At 36.7% G+C, this 23,179-nt stretch overlaps 1 protein-coding gene across 1 annotated transcript; it reads left to right on the forward strand.

Annotated features, from left to right (window-relative positions):
* Nucleotides 1-402: 402 nt before the first annotated feature.
* Nucleotides 403-12,007, forward strand: LOC122046896 (ylmG homolog protein 2, chloroplastic-like). The gene is made up of 3 exons (XM_042607842.1): nucleotides 403-758; nucleotides 10,120-10,319; nucleotides 11,638-12,007. Exons 1-3 carry the CDS (start codon nucleotides 477-479, stop codon nucleotides 11,894-11,896), a joined length of 741 nt encoding a protein of 246 aa, XP_042463776.1. The 5' UTR covers nucleotides 403-476; the 3' UTR covers nucleotides 11,897-12,007.
* The last annotated feature ends 11,172 nt before the right edge of the window (nucleotides 12,008-23,179 follow it).

Below are 23,179 nucleotides of genomic sequence, written 5' to 3' on the forward strand. Positions count from 1 at the left end.
CAGCATAATAATAATCAAACGACGAAACTGAAAACAATAGACTTCACCACCATAAACAGTGGAATACGAACTAACAAAATATAAAACAACAAAACTTACCAATATAAATTAAGTATAATTAGATCATTGATAGGGATATTCAGAGATCTTATGAGCCGATTAATTTTGAGATAAACAGTTCGGTTTCGTATTTCGTCATCGATTATGAAAATGATAATTTTAATTAATCTTAATGACTATCTCGAGGATGATCGATCTTCCTCGACATTAATCCGGCCAATGTGAAATTTTTAGTCGGGCCTTAGCCTGATCTTTAACCATATCTAGCCGTCGAAAATCAAATCCAGATAATCGGACTGTCGTGAGCCGTTAAACAAACGTTATCTGCTCCTTTTCTGAATGGAGCTAAAGCCCACTCATCTTCACCTTTCAACGGAGGCAACAGCCCGAGCGAAGCGAAGCTAAAGCGAGAAAGGATGGCTACTTTGCCGCTCCCTTCCGCCGCTGATGCTCCGCAGGCCACCGCCGTAACTTCTTCCCGACCCCTCTGCTCCTTTCCTCTCCTTACTTTCTACTTCCCTCCGAGGATCCCCGTTCTCGACATCGCGGCTCCGACCCACTCCCTTTCCCTGCCTCCACATTCCCCCCTTTTCTCTAACGTTGGTAGTTGCTTGAAGGTGCTGGCTACCGCCCTCTCTGAGAATCCCTTTCTCAGGAACTTACTATCCTTACCTTCCCAACTCCAGAGCTTCTATCAGGTTAGGACATTACTTCTCAAAATCCCTCCATATATATATATATATATATATATATATAATTTTTTGATGAATTTTAGAAGGAATAATGTAATACCCCAAGCTGACCTCTGGTGTCCATCTATAAGATGAAACGTGAGGCGTTAGTTGCTGATTAAATGCACATTTACTCGATGAAAATGATAGGTAATGTCAACTCCAGATCGTAGCAACGTAAAACAATCCCTAGGTTAGGGAATTACTTTTAGAAAAATAATGAGTATATAATGTACACAATGTCTAGACTGGGTTAAGCACATGATCATCATATTAGTAAAATAATGATGCCTAAGTAATTTTAAAACTATGTAGTAAACTTTATCAAAATTTCAGTGGCTTGGTTTAGGATTAGTCAACATTGTCCTTTAGATAATTGAAATTATGGAATGCAACTTGAACAATGAACATATTTTTGTATGTAAAAGATTTAGAGTTGGAATGATTCTAACAGAAATGTTGAGAATATCACCGGATGAGATTGGAGACCGTTCCATCACTACTTGGTAGGATTTATACACATCAATCCACACATTTATAGATCCAAATTTGATGTCTTAGGAATGAGAATCACCTCCACTAGGTCATGTTGTGGAATCATCATCTCACTTCATATAATAGTATAAGCATATAAAGAAAAATGAGGGAAAGAGAACACTCCTTTCTACAATCAATATAATTTCTCACATCCTCCAAATGCATCCCAAAGTGTCTCTTGGTGTCACGCCCCAAGAGAGTCCCTGCCAGAAGAAATTTCGGCAGCATCTCCCCTGTACGGGTGACAATCTGAAACTTCCTACATCATCTAGATACCTCGGCCAGCACGGCCGGAATATACATATATAAAAATAAGCAATCACCACGCAGTTTAATAGTAAAACTACACTAATGTAACGATAAAGAAAAGTCATTTAAAAAATCCTACTCAACTACACCCATAAAGCTCAAATTCGATATCCTACTCCACTACACCCATAAAACACAAATCACAACGAACTCACCTCTTCTGCCATCCAGACAGGCATGTAGCAAAACATATCCAATAAAACCCATCGACAATAAAATCATGCAATATCCAAGTGTCAAAAACCAGAACAAGTCTAGATAGTACTAAGGAAATCCAAAAATAAAACACATTCTCGCGATCTGCAGGGGACAAGCGACTGGAACTCCTCCGGACAGCCTTAACCTGTAAATAGTAAATATCCACGGGGTGAGTCAACTCCTCAGCGGGTAATATTGACATGCATAATAAAGAAAATAACAAATAGCACTAATCATGCGTACAGTCTCCTGATATAAGAAGGATAAATACAAACTGAAATAAATAGGAGAACAACTGTACTAACCAGGACCTGGTGTATGGATAATAACCCGAGAGGTATAGAAATCCTGTATGCATGTCAAACAAATGCATCCATCCAATATGCAGCATATAGTGCAGCAAACACAAGCAATAAATGCATCAATGCGTATGATGCCAATGACATGTCCTGGTCACCCCTACTGCCAGTCAGTTATTTCACACACGATGATGAGATCGAGTGGGTAGGGCTGTGACAACCGTACACTCTGCCATCACTGCTCTTGATGAGTGACCGAGTGGACGGGATGCTGTCGGAATACACCTATCCTCCTACCCCAAATCATAAGTGGGGAAGCGCAATGCTCTCATCTCCCTGAGCAAGTCCAGAGGAGGGATCCCTGCCGGCTACCACGCTGCGTCACACTACCCATGAGCGGACCAACGGAGTCAAACAGAGCAAACTGTCTACCGGCTACCATGCTACGTCTCCAGACCAGCGGAGCCTAACAGAGCAGAACTGTCTGATATACCACTAACCCATGAGTGGTGGTGTGTGCAGATCTATGTAACTGGCGATGTGCTCAACAATAATGGAGTCGACTATTGCACAACATGCAATCATGCGAGATGGTGCATGATACTAAGCATGGGAATATCCTGAACTTATCCATCTCTACAGAATATGTACCATAGGACAAAGAATCAAATCAAAGGTACACAGATCAGATAAGGTATAAAAACCTAGGTCCTGAATATAATAAAACATGGTTATGTCACTACCCCTATAAGCATATATAATCAGGTAAGTACTAACATGAAGTGCATAACAAGTAAACAAAACAAGCATGTAACAGGTATCGGGTAGTGACCAACCGATGCAGATAAGAAACATAATCATTACTATTTGTTAAAAACGCTACTATGCATATCAAATGACATATCTAAAAAGATAAGTCAAAGTACCCACCTCCAATAGAAAGGTCCAATCCGATAATCGAGATACTCGTCTCGCGTCAAAGTCCTGTGTTACCAATTTATTTAGTTTAGCTAATTCTATCATGCATCCATTAACTAAACTAAATCCTAATCAAATTAAGAAATTCCAAATTGGATACACTATACCATATAATTTTAGCTAATTTCGATATATATCCAGTAGCTAAATCAAATTCCTAACTAAATCTAATCCACTGATCAATTAGGGTTAACTTCATTAACCCTAATCGTTCCACCTTCTAATTAGGACTTAATATAACATAATCCATCACAGATTCAACACAAAAACTCACCTAAATCTGTACTTACCCACTGCTAGAGGAGGTTGCTGTCGGATCTAGTGGCTGCGGCAAGGTGGAATTGCTGATCAACAACACAATTATCCCTTGTATCTCTGATTTCCCTGCCAGAACAGTGCTGCTTGGCCGGAATAACCAGCAACTCCAGACCAACTGCCCACTGACCTTCTTCTCTGGCGATGGTAGCAAGCTGCAGTGGCTGGTCGAAACTAAATCCGTTGCTTTTGTATCAGCCTACTGTCGGAAATCCTAAATAATGCTGTGGGGGTGAACTAGGGCAGAGGGGCTGAGGAACCCGAGAGAAAGAGATGAACCAGAGCAGCACTAGGGCACGGAAATGGCAATGCACAGTGAAGTCGGCGTCAGCGAGCGATCGGGTTGCTGTGAACCCAATCTAGGGCACAACGGTGGTTGGCGTCGCTGGAGGGGAGAGGGATCGGGAGGCAGAGGAGTCGGCCGACTCTTGCTCAAGCGCCAGCGAGGAGGGAGAAAGGGAATGCGTCGAGGAGAAGCGGCTGTCGGGGAAAGAAGAAGAAGAGATGGTCGGCGGTGTCGTCGGGTGGATGAGCCAATGGACTTTGGCCGAAGGAAGAAGGAAGAGAAGAAAGAAGGTTCGGGATCGGGCTTGGTTTTGTACACTCGGGGAGGAGGAAATCGACATCGGCGGTTGAGGAGATTGAAACAGTCGGGGGAAGAATCGGGCGGAGGGAAACGAAAAGGATCGGCGTCAGGGAAAAAGGCTCGAGCACGCGGGGGAGGAAAGAAAAATAAGAAAAAGAAAATAAAAAAAAGAAAATCAACATTTCCTCGCTTAAATGGGCTAGCCTAAATAGGCTTTCCCGGGGTCCAATATATATCCCCGTAAACTCGTCATACGAGCTCCAAAAAATTCCCGGAAAATTTCTAAAAATTCTCTTATGGTGATTTGCCCATTTTCGGTATTTTACATTCTCCCCCACAAATAAAAATTTGATCCCCAAATTTTGTTATTTGCCATCAGCAAATACTAACAACAGATAGAAAGTATAAATGTTGAACGGAAATAACCCACATACCTCAAATGAAGAGATGGGGGTATCGAGCTCGGATCGTATCCTCGAGCTCCCAGGTGACCTCCTCATCTGAATGATGCTATCATCTGACTTTAACCAGTCGGATAGTCTTGTTCCGTAGCTGACGTTTTTTCTGGTCCAGAATCCGTATCGGAACCTCCTCGTAGGTAGCGTCAGGCTAAATGGGAACTGAGATATCTGTCAGCACATGTGTCGGGTCGGGTATGTATCTCCTCAGCATAGATACGTGGAATACGTCGTGAACGCCTGCCAGGGACGGTGGTAGTGCCAGCCGGTAAGCTACTGCTCCAATCCTCTCCAGGATCTAGAAAGGGCAATGTATCGCGGAGCTAGCTTACCTCTGAAGCCAAATCTCTTCACCCCTTTCATGGGTAAGACTCGCAGAAAAACATGGTCGCCAATAGAGAACTCTAGGGGTCTCCGTCTCCGATCAGCATAACTCTTCTGACGATCCTACGCCTCTGACATCATCCGTCTGATAGTACGGACCAATTCTGCCTCATGTTGAGCTCTATGAGGTCCCAACAGCTGGGTCTCCCCAACCTCATCCCAGAGGGTAGGTGCCCGACAAGGCCTACCATACAACGCTTCAAACGATGTCATCTGGATAGCCGAATGAAAGCTATTGTTGTAGGCGAACTCTACCAATGGCAAATGGTCCTCCCAACTGCCTCCGAAATCCAATACACAAGATCTCAGCAAGTCCTCTAGAGTCTGAATGGTCCGCTCTGACTGTCCATCTGTCTGCGGATGGAAAGCTGTACTGAAACGAAGCTGAGTGCCCAAGGCCTGCTGCAAACTCTGTCAGAATCGAAACGTGAACCGTGAGTTTTTATCCGAAATAATACTCAAAGGAACACCATGTAATCTGATGATATCTCGACAATACAGATTTGTCAATCGATCCAGGGAATCAGTCTTCCGGATCGCTAAGAAGTGCGCGGATTTGGTTAATCGATCAACGATTATCTAAATCGCGTCATGACCTCGACGTGTCCTAGGCAAACCCACCACAAAGTCCATGCTAATATGTTCCCATTTCCACTCAGGACTAGGAATCCGCTGAAGTAATCCAGCAGGTCTCTGGTGCTCAGCCTTCACCTGCTGACAGACAAGACATTTAGCTACGAATTTTGCGATGTCTTTCTTCATACCGTTTCACCAGTAGGAACACCTCAAATCTCGATACATACGGGTCCCTCCTCGGTGGATCACAAATCAAGAGCGATGAGCCTCCTGAAGTAACTCCTGTGAGACCGGGTGAGACTGAGGTACGCATAATCTGCCTCGGAAATATATAATACCCTCCTCATCTCGGGTGAACTCGGTCCCGGAAGCTATCTGGCTGCCAATGAACTGAAAATGTTGATCATCGGCCTGGGCCTCTCGGATACTCGTCCTGATCGACGACTGAGCAACCATGGTAACAAAAATACCCTGCTCTATCTGTCTCTGCTCCTCAAGGCCTAACTCAGAGAAGCCCGAATCAAGTCTGTGACTGAAGCCCGGTGGCAAACAAAAGTCCCTCTGGACTTCCTACTGAGTGCATCGGCAACCACATTGGCTTTCCCCGGGTGGTAGCTAATGGTGCAATCGTAATCCTTCAGGAACTTCATCCATCTCTTCTGTCGGAGATTGAGTTCCTTCTGAGTGAAAATATATTTGAGACTCTTATGATCCGTAAGAATCTCAAAGGTAATGTCGTACAGATGATGCCGCCAAATCTTCAAAGCGGAAGCGTGGTGGGCCCATAACCCACAGGTCCCAAGATCGAAACTGGGCTCTGATACCAAATAAATTGTCACGCCCCGGGGGAGTCCTTGCCTGTGCTGTCCTCCATGAGCAGTAACTCCGGAGGCAATATGCTGAGCCTTCAGCGGGCAATCTCGACTCTGGTGCCAAGGCAGTTTGCAATAATAGCAAACTGACTGTCCCAGAGAGTAGACTGAGGTTATGTGGTCTTTGGACCCACATCTGGTGCAGCGAATGTCGCTGGCGGATTAGTTATTTACAAGGACTCAAATATAAGATTCTTTAATACATTGGTAACATGCAAGACATCAATCAACATTAGGATATGTTATTTACAACTCTCTTAAGTTCCATCATCTTGGATTTGGATTAGTTGCCCATCTAGAGATCTCATCGAGATTAGAGTATAGAAAGAGAAAACTTCCTTATCTGCATAGACATGTTGTGTCCTTTGTGTCGACCCACCAATTCTTAGATATCAACCCTATTGGCCTTGAATACACCATGGTAAGCATGAAATCATAAGGTCAGACACTCTATTTGTGAGTGTATGTGTCCTGGTGTACACTTGATCTTTGAGTCTTTGCATATCGTTGCTTGCCTTTTGCTTCTTGGTTTAGCATCCATCCATGATTTCAGTTTTTTGTAGATGTAGCAGTTCCCTTTAATGTTTCTTGTCATATGATTTTAGCCACTATTAGGTGCCTCCCTTTCTGGTAGGTACCGAGCTCGATTAGGTTGACCTGTGCTTTCATTGGAAACCTTCCATTTGGCCTTCTTCTTGGACATCATTTATCTCCTCTATTTTGAGTCACATAATAAAGTCTTTTTTTTTGGTTTGTGCTTGAGATAATTCTTGAAATCCATCCACACAGATGACAGATGGTAACTTCTAGATTATTGCAACCGCTAAAATGTATTCATAAATTTTCATTGCTTTGACTTGAATTCTTATAAAATTACCTACAACTCTTAGACTTGACTCATCATGAATCTTGGGTTATTCATATTGTATAGACCAATATCCACCCGTGGAGGTTATAATTTTTGCATAGAAAAGCCCTTTTCCTTTTAAATAGTCAATGCTTCTTTTGTTGAGTATTATCCTTAGACAGTGGGAACATCTTTTGTTGTCACATCTTAAAATCAATCACCAAGAACTAATCTCTTTTCTCCTCTACAAGAGGTGGACCCACAATCACAATGACTAGGATATTGTCTTAAAATTATTGTTGATCTAGCATCTTGTTCAAGTGATGAGCTCATCATCTCTCAGTGTCTTGGTGTGGTAGGTGATGATGATGTGGATCATGTTTTTTCAATTAGTCGGTGCCTCCTTTGTGTAGTTGACACACCACTTCAGGTTAGTAGTCATAGATGGGAAGTTGTTGGTTCTTTAATCAATCAATGCACTTTCATCGAGTTAGTTGTCACTCCTTCAATTAGTTGATGCACCCCTTCAAGTTACTCATAAGGTCAAGGTGGGTTGGACTTTATCTTTAATACAATCTTGCTTGACTTGGTGCTTATTATTGTCAAAATTGTCCTACAATATATCAAGTTCTTTGTCTCAAAATAGGAGCATCCCAAGTTTCAAGATCTGATGAACCTTTAATGGCTCGGAACTCTTACAAAGAAGAGGAAAAGAAAAGGGAAAGCTTAAGAGAGAAGATTACTTAAGATTTTAGTAACTTGGAGTGTTGAATGTGGTTGCTATTGTAGTAATGGAGAGGCAAGATCAAGGGGCATAATAAGGAGTTGCAATGAGAAAATTACCTCGTGAGAAGGGTTGCTTCAAATAGTTTTGGGAGTAGCATGTTTGAAGTTGAATTTCACACATTAGTTGCCATCCTCTTATCAAATCAAATAGGAAGACCTCATTAAATCTCAATTGGGTTGATTCAAATCAAGGGTTGTTGTCCAATTGGCTTCCCAATTTGGCAATGCCCAATTGTTGTTTGCTTAATGACACTTTCACTTTAAAAGGGCGGTCTAGTGCACGAAGCTCTTGCCAATGTGTGTCCCAGGGAAGGGCTGAACCACATTGGGTTTATTGTACGCAACCTTACTTTGCATTGTAAGGGGTTGTTTCTATGACTTAAACCCATGATCACAAGGTCATACTGCAGCAACTTTACGATGGCAAATTTGGCAATAAGCATAAAGTCTACAAATTAAAGGAAGCTCTATATGGATTAAAACAAACTCCACATACTTGAAATCGTATATGGATTCCTTTGTGAACATGTACTTTTCAATAAGATTGAAGATGGAGGAAAATGCTCATGTTTGTTTATATGTAGATGACTTAGTTGACACTGAAAATAATACATCCATGTTTAGAAAATTTAAAAAAATGCATGATGATTGAATTTGAGATGTCTCTATTTGGCATGATGCATTACTTCCTTGCATTGTAGTGGTGCAAGCTTCCGCTGGAGCTTTTATTTCTCAGAAAAGGTATGTGCAAGAATCTTGGATAGCTTTCAGATGAAAGATTGTAATCCTTGTAAGGACTTCGAGTGAAGCTAAATAAAGATATTGAAGGAAAGAAGGTTGATAGCATTCTTTACAAATAGATAGCGAGGAAACAAATAGTGGGGAGTTTAATGTACTTGACGGCAATCAGACTTGATATAATGCATGTTATAAGTATAGATACATTGATTGTCCTATAGATATTCATCACTTGGTTGCAAAAAAGAATTTTTTGGTAATTTCTATTTAGGAATTTAGGTTGTTAAAGGAGAAAGGTCAGATCCATATGGTTTTATAGATCCATATGACTTGATTATGCAGGACATTTAGATGATCGAAGAAGCACATTTGGGTATGTTTTCATGTTTGGGATAGAAGCTATTTCAGGATCATTTTAAAAACAATCTATTGTCACATCTTGTGCTTGTCAAGCTATTTGGCTAAAGAAAATTCTTAAAGAACTACATTTTAAAGCGGATGAACCTACTCAGATTTATTATAATAACAATTTAGCAATAAAGCTTTAAAAAAAAATCCAATGTTATAGTTGAAGTAAACATATAGATGTGAAGAATCATTTCTTGAGGAATCTCACAAATGATAGTCATTAATCTTATTTACTGAAAAGAAAAAGAAGATCAAATTGCTGATATACTAACCAAGCCTCTCAAATTTGATGTATTTTAGAAGCTTAGAAAGTTACTTGGTGTTTCCACATGAAGTTTCAATGTTTTTTTATTAAATTGATTGTTGTGTCTAGAATATCAACTCAACAGAAGGATTGCTGATAAAATTTAATATATGGTTGTGAATGTTGACTTGGTTATGGAGTTAGGGGGTTTTAGAATTAAGAGTTAGTGGGTTAATGTTTGTATTATAGCCTTATAGGGTTAGTGGGTTATATGTATTATGGAGTTAGTTGATTAATGAATGTTTAATGATTAAGGAGTTAGTGGATTAATGGATGTGTTATGGAGTTCGTGAGTTAGTGCATGTTTTATAATTGAGGAGTTGGTGAGTAGTGACTTTGTTATTTTTAGTTATATATTAGCTTATATATCGGTTCTTTGTTTATCGATGAACACAACAACAACAACAACCAAGCCTTTTCCCACTAGGTGGGGTCGGCTGAGAAATTTTATCCTCCTTGCCTTCTCCATACTTTCGACCTCCTACTATTATTGCGCAATTGTCCAAAACTTTATACTTTATTTTTAAAATTTCGGTAAGATTTTATTTTTATATAAATTCTTGGAAGTTATTTGCCTATGTTATAATTGCAGAAAAATTTCATTGTTTCTGGAAACATTAATTCTTCGCAATTATTTAATGGGGATGTTTCCTTTTTGTTTATAACAATGTACATTATGGAGTTGTATAAAATGATTTCTAAACAAATCAGTATATAATGATATTGCTTCCAGATGCGTTGCAGAAGCCTTAGGGTTGTGAGTTTGCCTTCTAGTTATAGCTTTGCTGCAATACTGCCAGGGGACTCCATAGCTGGACTGGTCGTGGCCAATGGGATCTCCAACTTCTTGAACATATACAACACTCTACTGGTAGTTAGGCTGGTGCTAACCTGGTTTCCCAACTCTCCTCCAGCAATCGTCAGCCCTCTCAGGTAGAGTTATTTATGCAATTGCCACTGCATGGGATAAATGAATATTTTACTCAAGATAGGCGTGCTGAATATTCGTTATTTAGTTAATTGCATTGGTTGATATAGGTGTAGAATTGTTTATCCTTTTTGTATTGTTTTTCCTGTTTCTTAATCACAATGTGTGCGCGTTTATGCTAGTCTATTCAACATTCAACTACTTGTTGGGTTGCCAACTACCTTTAATACCCCTTGATAGGTTGGAGATAGCTCTAGACTACTTGCTAGAATTTACAGTTTCTACCACGTACTTAAAATCCAAATTTTGCTTTTAAAATATGAAATCACCTTCATCACCAGGCCTTAGGCTGAAATCTTCATCTTTCACAATAGAATAGCATAAACACAATAGAAAGAAGGGTAATTTAATGTGGTTGGTATAATTTATTCCTTGGAAAGAATTCATGTGTCTTAATATGAAAGTAGTACATTGAAAATAAGATAAATCATTGCCATTATTTTGTACAAGAGACCTATTTCTTCCTAAACTCCTCTCTCAAACACTGATGGAGAAAACAATGAAAAACTTCATCATAAAACTGTTTTCTATATAAGCTATATATATGACCCTAAACCAACATCCCACCAATTTCCATCATCCAAAATCGATACAAAATCCTAAAATAAAATATTGTGAGTGTTGGATTGCACATTGGGCCTGCTAGGCTAGCCCCATTGGTGTGTGCTTGCCACTCCAGCGAAACTAGCTGCAAGCTGGGATGCACATGTAGTCCATCTTGCCAACTACAACAAAATTAATATATTTGGCACTACTAGATGAATAAAAGCATTGTGAGATTAAAAATCATATCACTGACCTCTCCCCAGTCCACTATCTTTAAAGAAAAGTCAGTGTGTCAAGTGCAGCTGCCATCCAATGTTTTAACTCTACCCAGTCTAATTCAAACAACTTAACATATAATAACTTTGCTGTATGTATTTATGATTTCTAATGTCCTATGCCACATTTGTTCCCCTGAAAACCTACTAACCAGCACTCTTCATTCTTCTCAGTGATTAAGTGCTAAATCCAATTTTTCTTACAAATAACCGTCTGGTTGTTAATTAGTCAGAATTTAGAACTTAGTAGGGTTTATGTACTATCTTGTGATTCCCACTGAAATGACATCAATTCAAGGTTTACCTAATGCAACGGTAAGCTCAAATCATTTTTTCCTTATATGTTTGATATGATTGCTCTACTTAGCGTTCTTGATACAGTTTTCTTACATGGAGCAAAGAAATATATTGTAGTGTTCCTTATGATCATTTTCTTTTTCAGCATTTTATGTGATCCATATCTCAACATATTCCGTGGGATTATTCCTCCACTAGGCGGAACACTTGATCTTTCGCCTATTTTGGCTTTCCTTGTTCTCAATGCTTTCACTAGCACAGCCGCTGCTCTTCCAGCAGAACTTCCTGGATCTCAGCAAAGCTTATTGCCCGGACGTCTGCCGTCTACTCTTACCGGAACACAAGAGAAGTGGATGAAAAGGGTAAACAGCAAAAAGACCAAGAACATAGGTAATGCTAGGTAGACCATGATCCTGACTCCTGCATTTTTGTATTATGAAACGCCGTCCGAATATGTAGTTTTTTGTACCTCAATTACTGGTTAATTATCAGATTCGTGCTCCCTCTTTGCTTTACATCATTAGCTTTTCTTTGATTAGCAACTTAATTAAAAAGGCCGTTAGTTAACTATATTGCATAACTCGTTGGTACCAACAGTCATAAACACAATAACAATTACATGTGATGAGCATGTTTGTGCCATCCTCTTTTTTTTTGATTCTTTTTGTCATATTACATCCCAACTTGAGAAATCGACTAACAAAATCAAGCACTTACCTTTCTTTTTCTCCTCCAAAATACTCTTGAATCTTTTTAGCAGATGTGAAAAAACAGAAGAAATAAATAAAAAAATTATTTATAATATATAGTTTAAACTTGCCCTATTTAATTTAGAATGACAAAGAAAAGGTACATTATTTTGCTGTTTTAAATTCATTTTAAATAACCATATTCATTATTAGGCCATGTATTATTTAGTTAAATTTCAAAAGATACGTCTGTGTTGTTGATTTATTTTAATAAACTTTTTATTGGAAATTAGTTGAATGTACTATTTCATAAGTAGACTTTTCTAAATTATTAGTTTTATATAAATAAGAAATTAATATTTAAATTAATAGAGTAAAGAAGAGTTTACATTGATTATTTGCTTATCATGAGCTCGTCTATAGATATAGATGCACGAAGGAAGCTAATGGTGAATGGATGCTAATGGATCCTAGCAGGTTGATCTCCTAGATACTTGGCAAGAAGTCTCAATTAGTGAGCTCTTGGTGGGTTGAAGTCCTAACATGTTATGAAGCACTCAATGTTTGATATTGATAGGATCAAATGAATAAGCTAGAGGGTGGATAGTGATCATTAACTTGCAAGTGTGATTCTCAAATAATCTTGCTATTGTTAGCAAGGTTACAACATGATATTAGCAATGATAATAAATATAAATAAGAGATCACACTCACCGATCACAAACGCATTCATTTAATGCAGTCGTCTTATGATTCAACCCGTTGGTAGATCACTTTTGAAAAGCACCACTAACATTTTCCTTCTTAGTCGATTATTGAAGATGGAGAAATCTCTTACAATAATAAGAACATAATGAAATTCCAATAAAAGCTTTAGAATATGGGATAAGCCCTAATAAGATCTAACCAACCTTATTTCCCCATGTCTTGAAACCTTCAATAAGACTCTCCTTTTATGGCTATCAATCCTTGAATATCTTTTGTTGTTTATTGCTGGTAGTCGGCTAGCCTTTCATCAATTAGTCATTGGTTCTCATGATTTGACCAATATCATATAGCAAAGGCTCCTTTCTAATTTTCACGTTAGCAAGCATTCAATTATTTTTTATCACGGTTAATGCTGGTAGGATAATTAGTTCTTTTGAATAGTTTGATTTGAGATAATTCTTTTAAATATTTTTTATCATTGAAAAAATATTAAATAAATAAGATTTATTTTTATCAATTTAATTGCACATCCTCACTATTTATTTTATTGTTCATTAACAATATAAAATAATTCATCTTCCTAGTCGGTCGATTATAAATTAACTTTATAATTTGACTTTTTATACATAACCTAAGGATAAGTATAATTCCGGTTTGCTGCAATTAACAATATCAAATAAAGCTTATTAAATTATTAAGTTTTTAAATATCTCATATATTTTGAGATTCAATGTGTAAAGACTTATTTTATTTTACAAGGAACCAAAAGTAAAATATTAAAAATAAATAGGCTAAGATCCAAGTCCAAAGACATGTTGTATTTGTTGAAAATTTGATTTCCATAATCAATAAATCAAAGATGGACATGAATGAAATAGAGTACATCATCATAAATTAATTTCTTGAATGAATAAAAATATTTTTAATATCTAAGATTATTCAAATAATGAAAGGTTGACATATTATAATTAGATGAAAAATATGAACTTGTATATGAGTTAGATTCATCGATACGAATACAAAAGTGCTAATTTGAGTATATGTTAATGTCAAGTCATGCGGAATAATTTAAACGGTGGAAAAAAATTATGAGAATTAAATTTACTACAAAATAAATCAATTAACTATTGAGAATTAATTAATTAATTATAAGATTAATTGACATCCTTGTAATTGAAATTATTAGCAGATAAATTTAAATTAATGTGCATTCACTTAAAAAACTCACAGCTAATGATAAAGTATTCTATCAGTATTTGAATCTCACGATGGAATAACGACTGAATCTGAGATATCATAAAATATTGGATCATAGATGATTATTACCAACGGAATACAAATTCCGTCAGTAATTATCAATGAAAGGTATATTTATGTAGAAGAATTTTACCGTAAAATTTAAATTTCATAGTTTAAATTACTAACGGAATAGTTATTTCTATCAAAAAAAAAAAAAAATAAACAACGGAATAGTGACTTCCGATGTAGTTTGCGATCGAAAATATGTTTTCATTACGAATAATACCGACAAAATCCATATATTCTATTAGTGATTGTCGACGGAACCATTGGTTCTATCGGACATCATCGACGAAATCATTGATTTTGTCGGCAATCATTTGATGGAATACATGGATTCCATTGGCAATCACCAATGGAACCAATGATTCTTTTGGTGATTCCGATGGAACCTTTGATTCCTTTGGTGGTCCCTGATAAAAAATAAGTTTCGTCGGAAATGTATCGTAATTTTGTATCAACATTTACGGATGGAATTCATATTTTTGTCAAAAATTACCGATGAAAATCATGATTCTATCGGTAAATAATAAAAAAAATTGTAAGAATTTTTATATTCAGAATGTCCCTGTTTAAAATTTTCATATTCATATAAACCATCACTCACGATGACAATACAAACACAATTCATACATACTAATCATAATCATACAAACTAATCACAATCCATACAAGAAAATACAATCCACACAATCCATACAACTAATCACAATCTACACAATCCATACTAAGATCACAATCACAATCATACAAACAAACACAATTCATACAAAATAATCATAATTATACATAAACAAACTAAATCAAAATCCATATCATATCATGATCTATATCATGATGCAAATTATCTAAATATCCATAATAAAGTATCTAAATTCAAACCATGATAGAAATACACTCCAAATAATACATCTAAATATAATCATATGAGGTAGTAATATAAAATGCTGCAAAAAATCAAATATGATATATTATGATAAGAATGATGTAATAAAAATGTAATATACGTATAATTTAAAAATTATATAATATGTATAACTAAATTTACATGTAATAAAAAAGGTACCTGAATCATATTTTGGATTTCATATGGTGATAATGATGAATATATCAATAGGGACTCCTGATAAAATGTAATACAGTATTTAGAAATGAACTGGTAGATAATATCAAAATAGCGTAAATATATTTTACATGATTTATATACGATAAATTAAAAAAAACTAAGTTGTAGTTGAACAAACCTTAGAATATGCTAATCAATAAGGTTTGATGGGTCGTGAGTCTCATGTGACTCAAAATCATGCGGTGTCGGGGTCCAATTAGTAATGACTGCTTGCATCTAGGCCAAGGCAGCATCATAACTTGCATCCCATTCAGTCATCCTTCGCTCCCAATCGATCATCCTCTGCTCTTGATTGGTCATCCTCTAATCCTGATCGGTCATCCTCTAATCCATCGAGGCTAGTTGAGTGCGTAGTTTATGATTTTCGCATTTTAATGACTACACCTAAGAAGAAGAAGAACTAGCATGACCCCTAAGAGTCCTCAAACAATCAAATATCACTTTGACCTAGGAGCCAAGGCCAAAGAGGGAGGAGTTTTTGTTAGTACCCTGAGGTAGTTTTAATATGATCAATCGAATTAGAGTTAGGTCCTGTTGTATTTTTGATGTCCTGTGTCTGAGTGTGCAGGAACTTAGGAGCACAAGAAGTCGAGCAAAAGACGCAGCTAGCGAGAAGGACGACACGAGAGAGAGTCAATGAGCTCGGTGTGTCCGAGGGACGAGGCGCTGTGGAGGAGTACACTGGTGGACGAGAAGGAAGCGTGCGGTGTTTCGGAGGGACGAGAAGTCTAAGCGAAAGATTGCTTGAGAAAGCTAGAAAATATGTTCGGCTGAGCCCTATTTCGAATGACCTAAATCACCCAAGCGAATAGAACCGGAGCAAGAACCCGGACCAAAAGTCAATTGGAAAGTTGACTTGGTCCGGGCACCCGGACTTGGTCCGAGCTCTCAGATCACTTGGGTGCCCTCGAGGTGCCTCGCCTAACGGGGGTCGTATCGCAATGATCCAGGCGCCCGGAATAGAAAGTTTATCAAAACTCAACGTGTCACAATCTGTTGCAACCTAGATAAAATTTTATTCCTGTCCAGGCGTTTAGAACCCTTCCAGGCGCCCTGATCAGGGTTATAAATACATCCCTGATCCCAGTAGTTCAAAATCACTTGTACACAAGTTTCTTTAAGTGTTCTGCTACTTTGTGTGTTTCCAACGCTTGTAAGAGGCTTCTCCACCTATGATGAAAGGAGAATTTGATTAATGCTTCAAAGTCTTAGATTAACAACTTTCTCGGTTTTAACCAAGTAAAATCGGTAGTCTCTTTTTTTATTAGTTTATCAATTCTTTTTATACAAGTGTCTTATTATTTCAAAAGATCGAGAAAGGTTCTATTTTCTTTTTGAAGGGTAATTCACCCCCTCTTGACAGCCGTACGGGTCATAACTGTTGGAGTGTATACTAAAAGTCTAGCTTTTGTAAACATTTATTTTTGAAATAAAAAAAATCACATTGGTCAATATCTGTATTTATTTGTTAAATGTAATTTTTTAATTAATTTATATAGTAGATAACATGGAGTGTGGTGTCACACTCAGAAGATCATGTTATCGGTTCTCTATAAATTATAAATAGTTACTCACGACTAAGATGGAAAGGAACAAACCATCAGAATAGTCGTAGTGTAATTAAGTATTAGTTTATCTTGACTAATAAATTACACTGATACACTTTAAGTGTATTGAGTAGGACCATTTAGGTAAGTTCTTTTTGTATTGACTTAGTAAAAGAACTAGACCTTAGTTATTATGGAAGTGTGTGCTCTTAATCCTAATATAATAACAAGCACATATATTTAATGTTTATTTCTTTGACTTATCAAAGGGTGAGGTTTAGCTCGATAAATCAATATGCCCAATAAGTTGGGAAATGATATTACTTATAGTGGGTATTGTTAATTATAGAAGGAAGCTGTGTCATAGTTATCTAGGTTGAGAATGTCCTCAAGAGGAGCTCATAAGGATTGTCATGTTAAACCCTGCAGGTGGACTTAGTCCGACATGACAATGAAGTTGAGTGGTACTACTCTTGGAGCTAGATATTAATTGAGTTGTCAATAACTTACTTAATTAGTGGACATTTGTAATCTTAAACACAGGGAGATTAACACACTCATAATAAGAAAGAGCCCATAATGTAATTTGGAATTGGTGCGGTAGTGCGGTAGTGCGGTAATAACTCTCTACTGGAATGAGTTATTATCAATGAACTTGAGTTGTGTGTTCGGGGCGAGCACGGGATACTCAAGCTCATCGGAAGGTCAAAACTAATTTCTCCTCTAGGTCCCCGTTGTAGCTTCATTATAACCTCAAGTCCATCCAAATGTAAGGCTCTTGTTGGTGTCCAAGAAGTGGGCCGGTCCAATGCTTGGTGACCAAGTAAGGGTCGACCACATCCTCTTCTATAGGGGTCGGCCCTTTGCTTGGTGACCAAGCATGTAGGGGTCGGCCACAATAAATCAAAAAGGGAGAGTTGTTTTGAATTTTTAAAATCTTCTCTTTGTATAAAACTATAAGTTTTAAAAGAGAAATTTTAATTTTTAAAACTTTCCTTATTTGAATTAGGTCACATGTTTTAATAGAGAGTTTTAAAAGTTTTAAAACTTTCCTTTTTTAATCATCCTCATATGGTTTTAATTTTTAGAACTTTCCTTTTTTAACTCCTACTTTAGGAAAGAAAGCTTGTAAATTTTATAAGAGGATTAATTCTTGTAAAACTTTTAAAAAATAATTTCCTTATTCCTCTTGATGAGGTGGCCGGCCACCTTGCTTGGTGCCTAAGCAAGTGGTCGGCCATAATAAAATAAATAAAATCATCACAAAATCAAATTTGGTGATTGATTCAATCAAGAGGAAAGAAAAGGAAAAATAAAAAGGAAAAAGGAAAAACTCTTGGATGATTTTATTTTTTGTAAAAAAAAATTCCTTATTTGCCTTGGGCAAGTAATATAAAAGAAGGGGTGAGGGGGCTTCATGAGACACAACTCTTATTCTCTTGCTTGGAGATCTCTTGGTGGTCGGCCCTCTCCCTTCTCCCTTTCCCTTTGCTCTCTTCTCCTTGGTGGTGGTGGTGGCCGGATTTTAGAGGAAGAGGAAGGAAACTTTTGGGTGGTGTTCATCTTGGAGGATTGTCGCCCACACGAAGTCCAAGGCGAGGCGAGGAATACGGCAGAAGATCTCGAGGTCATTAGCTTACAAAGAGAAGGTATAACTAGTCATTTTCTTCCGCGTCATACTAGTTATTTTCTTTGTAAGAATTCTAAATACAAGAGGCAATTAGATCTAGTTTATCGAATTTATTTTTTGAGTTTGTGTTTTCTTCTTTTTTTGAATTTGTGATTCGATTGTTCTTTTTGGTTAACCTAGAGTTATTTAAGGAAATTAAATATTAGCTTTTCTTAAAAGGCTTTGACTAGGCGGTGGTGGTTGCTCCCATATCCAAGAAGGTCATGTGCCTCGCCATGCAGTCCTGGAAGCTAATTTTGGAAATTAATATTTAATAAAATTAATAACATAGGTGGATTTGAATCAATAGTGTTAAGTTCCACTTGCAATTCAAAGCTAAACCATTAAGAACAGATAAGTTAAATTTGGAAGCAATGATGTTAAGTTCCGTCTGCGATTCCTAATTTAACTTCTAAAGAACACAATAGGTTATTTAAGGAAAGGTTCGACACTTGTACAAAAAAATTTTGTACAGTGGAATCGATACGTTTTCCTAGGATTAACTAACACTAACTAGTGGTATCAGAGCCAGACTCACTTCAGAAAGATTAACCGCCGTCCGAAGCAAAGGAAATTGTCAGATCCAATATCTACCCACCAAAATTTGAGGGAGACTTCGCAACGTGGAAGAAGCGCATGGATGTATTCTTCAAAACCGACTTCGAAATTGTCTTAATTATAAAATATGATTTTCATCTGATCAGCACGGAACCGAGAAAGAAGAGTACATATGGACGAAGAAGGAGCAAGCTGACTTCGTGGCTAATGGAAAAGCAGAGTTTCATCTGCTCAACATTCTTCCGCTCTAGGAGGTCAGTCGAATCGGAAGCTACGACTCCACCAAAGATCTATGGAAGAAATTCCTGGAGCTCCACCAAGATACTTCGGAAGCCAAACTGGCAAAGCGAGACATCCTTCAAAGACAACTGGCGAACCTCCAGATGAACAAGGGAGAGAAGATAGCCCAACTCCATGCAAAGATCAGAGACCTAATCATCCAGCTCAACAACCTCAGAGAAAAGGTAACAAATCATGACTCCTTAAGGTACAAGCTTAACTCTTTTTTGAGAACTCAAGAACAGTCAACCTTAGTAGATGCTTACTACATCTCTAAAGACTTTGAGGTATGCACTCTTGAAAGCTTATTTTCAACTTTTGAACTTCATGAGTCTCACTGTATAGATTCTCATGAAATAGAGAAATCAAATAATATTGCTCTAAAAGCCAAGAAGGATGAATTAGACGCCGACACCTCCTTCGATTATGATGAAACAACATATATGGTAAGTAAATTCAAGAATTTTTTTAAAACTAATTAGTTTAATCAAGTACATGCAAAGAAAAAAAGAGCAAGGAAGGTAAGATGCTATAACTGCAATGAAGAGGGGCACATCAAGGATGACTGCCCAAAGCTCAAGAAGAAGGATAACAAGAAGGGACCAACTACAACAAAGCACAAAATTCTGAAGGCGACGTGGGACGAATCGTCATCAGAATTAGATCTAGAGGAGTACGCTAGACTTGCACTGATGGCAAGTCACCAGGAGGAGAGCATAAGTGAAGGGGAAGGCTCCTCAGAAGAAAGTTACAACGAGGAGGAAGATACAAACTTTAGAACAAATATGGTAAGTGAGGTATATTTACTACCCCTTAACTAATTATATTCAGGTATTAAATCCATGACCAAATCGCTATGTAATCTAAAAATGAAAAATAATAATTTGAAAAAAGAAGTTTTGAATCAAAAACAATCTTAGCAAATACATGCCCCTAGAAATTTATGATAAATTAAAAGATAAAAAATAAAAAATTGAAGGACCAAATTGAAAAATCAAGAAACTTTGCATATGATAATCAAAATACCTGAAAAAATTATAGAAGCCTAAATTGGTATCTTAAATATCATAAGGGTCAAATTAGAAAAATATCACAAAGATACACCCAAAAAATTTCTTGTTAACCCAGTAGGTAAAAATTTATTTTGGGTCCCTAGATCTTGCTTAGTCTAAAAATGATTATACATGTTTTATGTTTAGAAATATGAATTTCAATTTCAAAATTATGGTCATATGCTTACTGTTAATATTTATCTTTAAATTTTTTTTTTCTATTTCTAGAATGAAAAATCTCTTAAAATTTTTAAAAAAAATTTTCTTGATTAAAAAAAATTATTTTATGAATTTTTTTATTGAAAAGTCATGATTTAAAACTTAAAATGTTTTGGATTTGTATTTCAACAAGTTTTTTCAGAGAATGATCATTATAGTTTGAATAACGAAAAGAATCAACATGATTTTTTAGATTAATAAAACTTTTTTAAAAATATTTGTCATATCTGTTTTAAATATTTTTTGAACAATCCTTCTTTTCAAAATTCTTATCTGAATTTTTTATATAGTGATAGATCCCTTGAAATTCTATTTGAAAATATTTTTTGAAATTCTTTAATAAACAATAAATTTTCCATGAATTAATTACCCAAAATCTTATTTTTTTTTAAAAAAAATCTTGAGAACTTATCCTTGAAAATTTTAATTTTTCAATTGTTGTGCATTTTGTTCTCAATACTTAGAAAAATTTTAGAAATTTATAAAAACCTAATTTTAAAATTTATCTTAAAAAACTATGGTTCTACATAAAACAAGTTTTTTAACATTAGAAAATTATTTTGTAAATGTTTTTTTTTAACTTACTACTCTCTTTACCCTTAGAGAAAGTTGCAAATTGTTAATGTTGTTTTTCCCTGATTTTATTTTTTGTTGTGATCAAAGGAGGAGAATGAGAGATGAATGCTTAAGTCTAGGAGGAGGTTAATTATGTAAATTAAAAAATTCTAGCTTTAACTGTTTAACTGTTATTTTATTACCTCTATGTTTTTTTTACCCTAACTCTAACTCGGGTTGATATATATATACCCTAAGGTAGTTTTGATGTGGTCAACTGAATTAGAGTTAGGTCCTGTTATATTTTTGATGTCCTGTGTTTGAGTGTGCAGGAACTTAGGAGCACAGGAAGTCGAGCAAAAGACGCAGCTAGCGAGAAGGACGACACGGGAGAGAGTTAACGGGCTCAGTGCGTCCGAGGGACGAGGCGTCTCGAAAGAGTATGTTGGCAAACGAGAAGGAAGCACGCAACATTTTCGAGGGACGAGAAGCTAGAGCGGAAGGTTGCTTGAGAAGGCTGGAAAATGGGTTCGGGTGAGCCTCATTCCAGATGGCTGAAATCACCCAAGCAAGCAGACCCGGAGTAAGAGCCCGGACCAAAAAGTCAACTGGGAAGTTGACTTGGTCTTGGCGCCTGGACTTGGTCTAGGAGCTCGGATCACTTGGGCGCCCCCAGGATGTCTCGCCTAGCAGGGACCGTATCGCAACGGTCAGGGCACCCAGAACATAAAGTTTATCAAAACTCAATGTGTCGTGATCCGTTACGACCTGGATAAAATTTTAACCATGTTCAGGCGCCTGAAACCCTTCCAAGCGCTCCGATCCAGACTATAAATACAGCCCTGATCCTTGTAGTTCAAAATCACTTGTACATGAGTTTCTTTAAGTGTTCTATTACTTTGTATGCTTCCAATGCTTGTAAGAGGTTTCTCCACCTACGACAAAAGGAGAATTTGATTAGTGCTTCAAAGTCTTGGATTAACAACCTTCTTGATTATAACCAAGTAAAATTGGTAGCTTCTTTCTTTTTATTAGTTTATCAATTCTTTTTATACAAGTGTCTTATTATTTTAAAAGATCGAGAAAGGTTCTATTTTTTATTGAAGGGCAATTCACCTCCTCTTGCCAGCCGCATGGGTCATAATAGTTTTTTGTTCTTCTACCGACAACATCATAATATATCTCATTTATCGCCTCGATGGATAAAGCATGTGACCCCCTTTGCTGGTGGTTAAGATGTCTGAGTCACTATATTTGTCATTTCCTCCTATGTGAAAAAAAAATAATATGATTAATATTCAATTTAATCACAATTACTAAAATTAATCATTGTTAATGATTAAATGTAATAAAGTTAATAATCTTATGTGTATGACTTGAGATTGAGGATCAGCAAATGTGTCATCATCCTTTTTTTTGTGAGTCTTGATAAAGACCTCTAAACAATTGGATTGTCAATCTAAAGAATGTTCTTGTATACACAAATAAGTTAGGCCTAAATTATACAAGTTTGGTAATCAATAAAATTTTACTTATATAACTTTAAATTAAACTCACCAAATTCATGGCATGCTCTACTATAGATCAAGATCCTAATGTATGCTGAGTGAATGCGGTGCTCGGGCCACCTACTCTATATTTTTATTTGCTTGAGGTTTTTTAGAATTTGACTACCACATTTCTATATCCCAAGTAGCCATCCATGCACCCCAGATCTCAATTGATACATACGTTGGCCTCGTGTCCTTCTTTCTCATATAGTATAGATGGTCTTTGTACAATTTTACATAATATATATTCCAAGTAGCTATAAATTGTGCCTCATGCCCTTCCTCTTAGGTATATATTTTTCTAAAATTATAAGATGAAAATTTAGTATATTAAAAGATAAATATATATATTATACAATACCTACATATTCAATTTATAATAGAAATCCTTCGTCCCCTGGTTTACATACCTTCATGTAGTACTAGAAGCGCAGAC

This window comes from Zingiber officinale, chromosome 2B (assembly GCF_018446385.1).
Source record: "Zingiber officinale cultivar Zhangliang chromosome 2B, Zo_v1.1, whole genome shotgun sequence".
In the NCBI taxonomy this organism is placed as follows: domain Eukaryota; kingdom Viridiplantae; phylum Streptophyta; class Magnoliopsida; order Zingiberales; family Zingiberaceae; genus Zingiber; species Zingiber officinale.

Coding starts and splice junctions, on each gene's coding strand:
- LOC122046896 (XM_042607842.1), top strand. CDS start 477: ATGGCTACTTTGCCGCTCCCTTCCGCCGCTGATGCTCCGCAGGCCACC. Junction 759..10,119: donor AACTCCAGAGCTTCTATCAG/GTTAGGACATTA, acceptor TATTGCTTCCAG/ATGCGTTGCAGAAGCCTTAG. Junction 10,320..11,637: donor GCAATCGTCAGCCCTCTCAG/GTAGAGTTATTT, acceptor TTTCTTTTTCAG/CATTTTATGTGATCCATATC.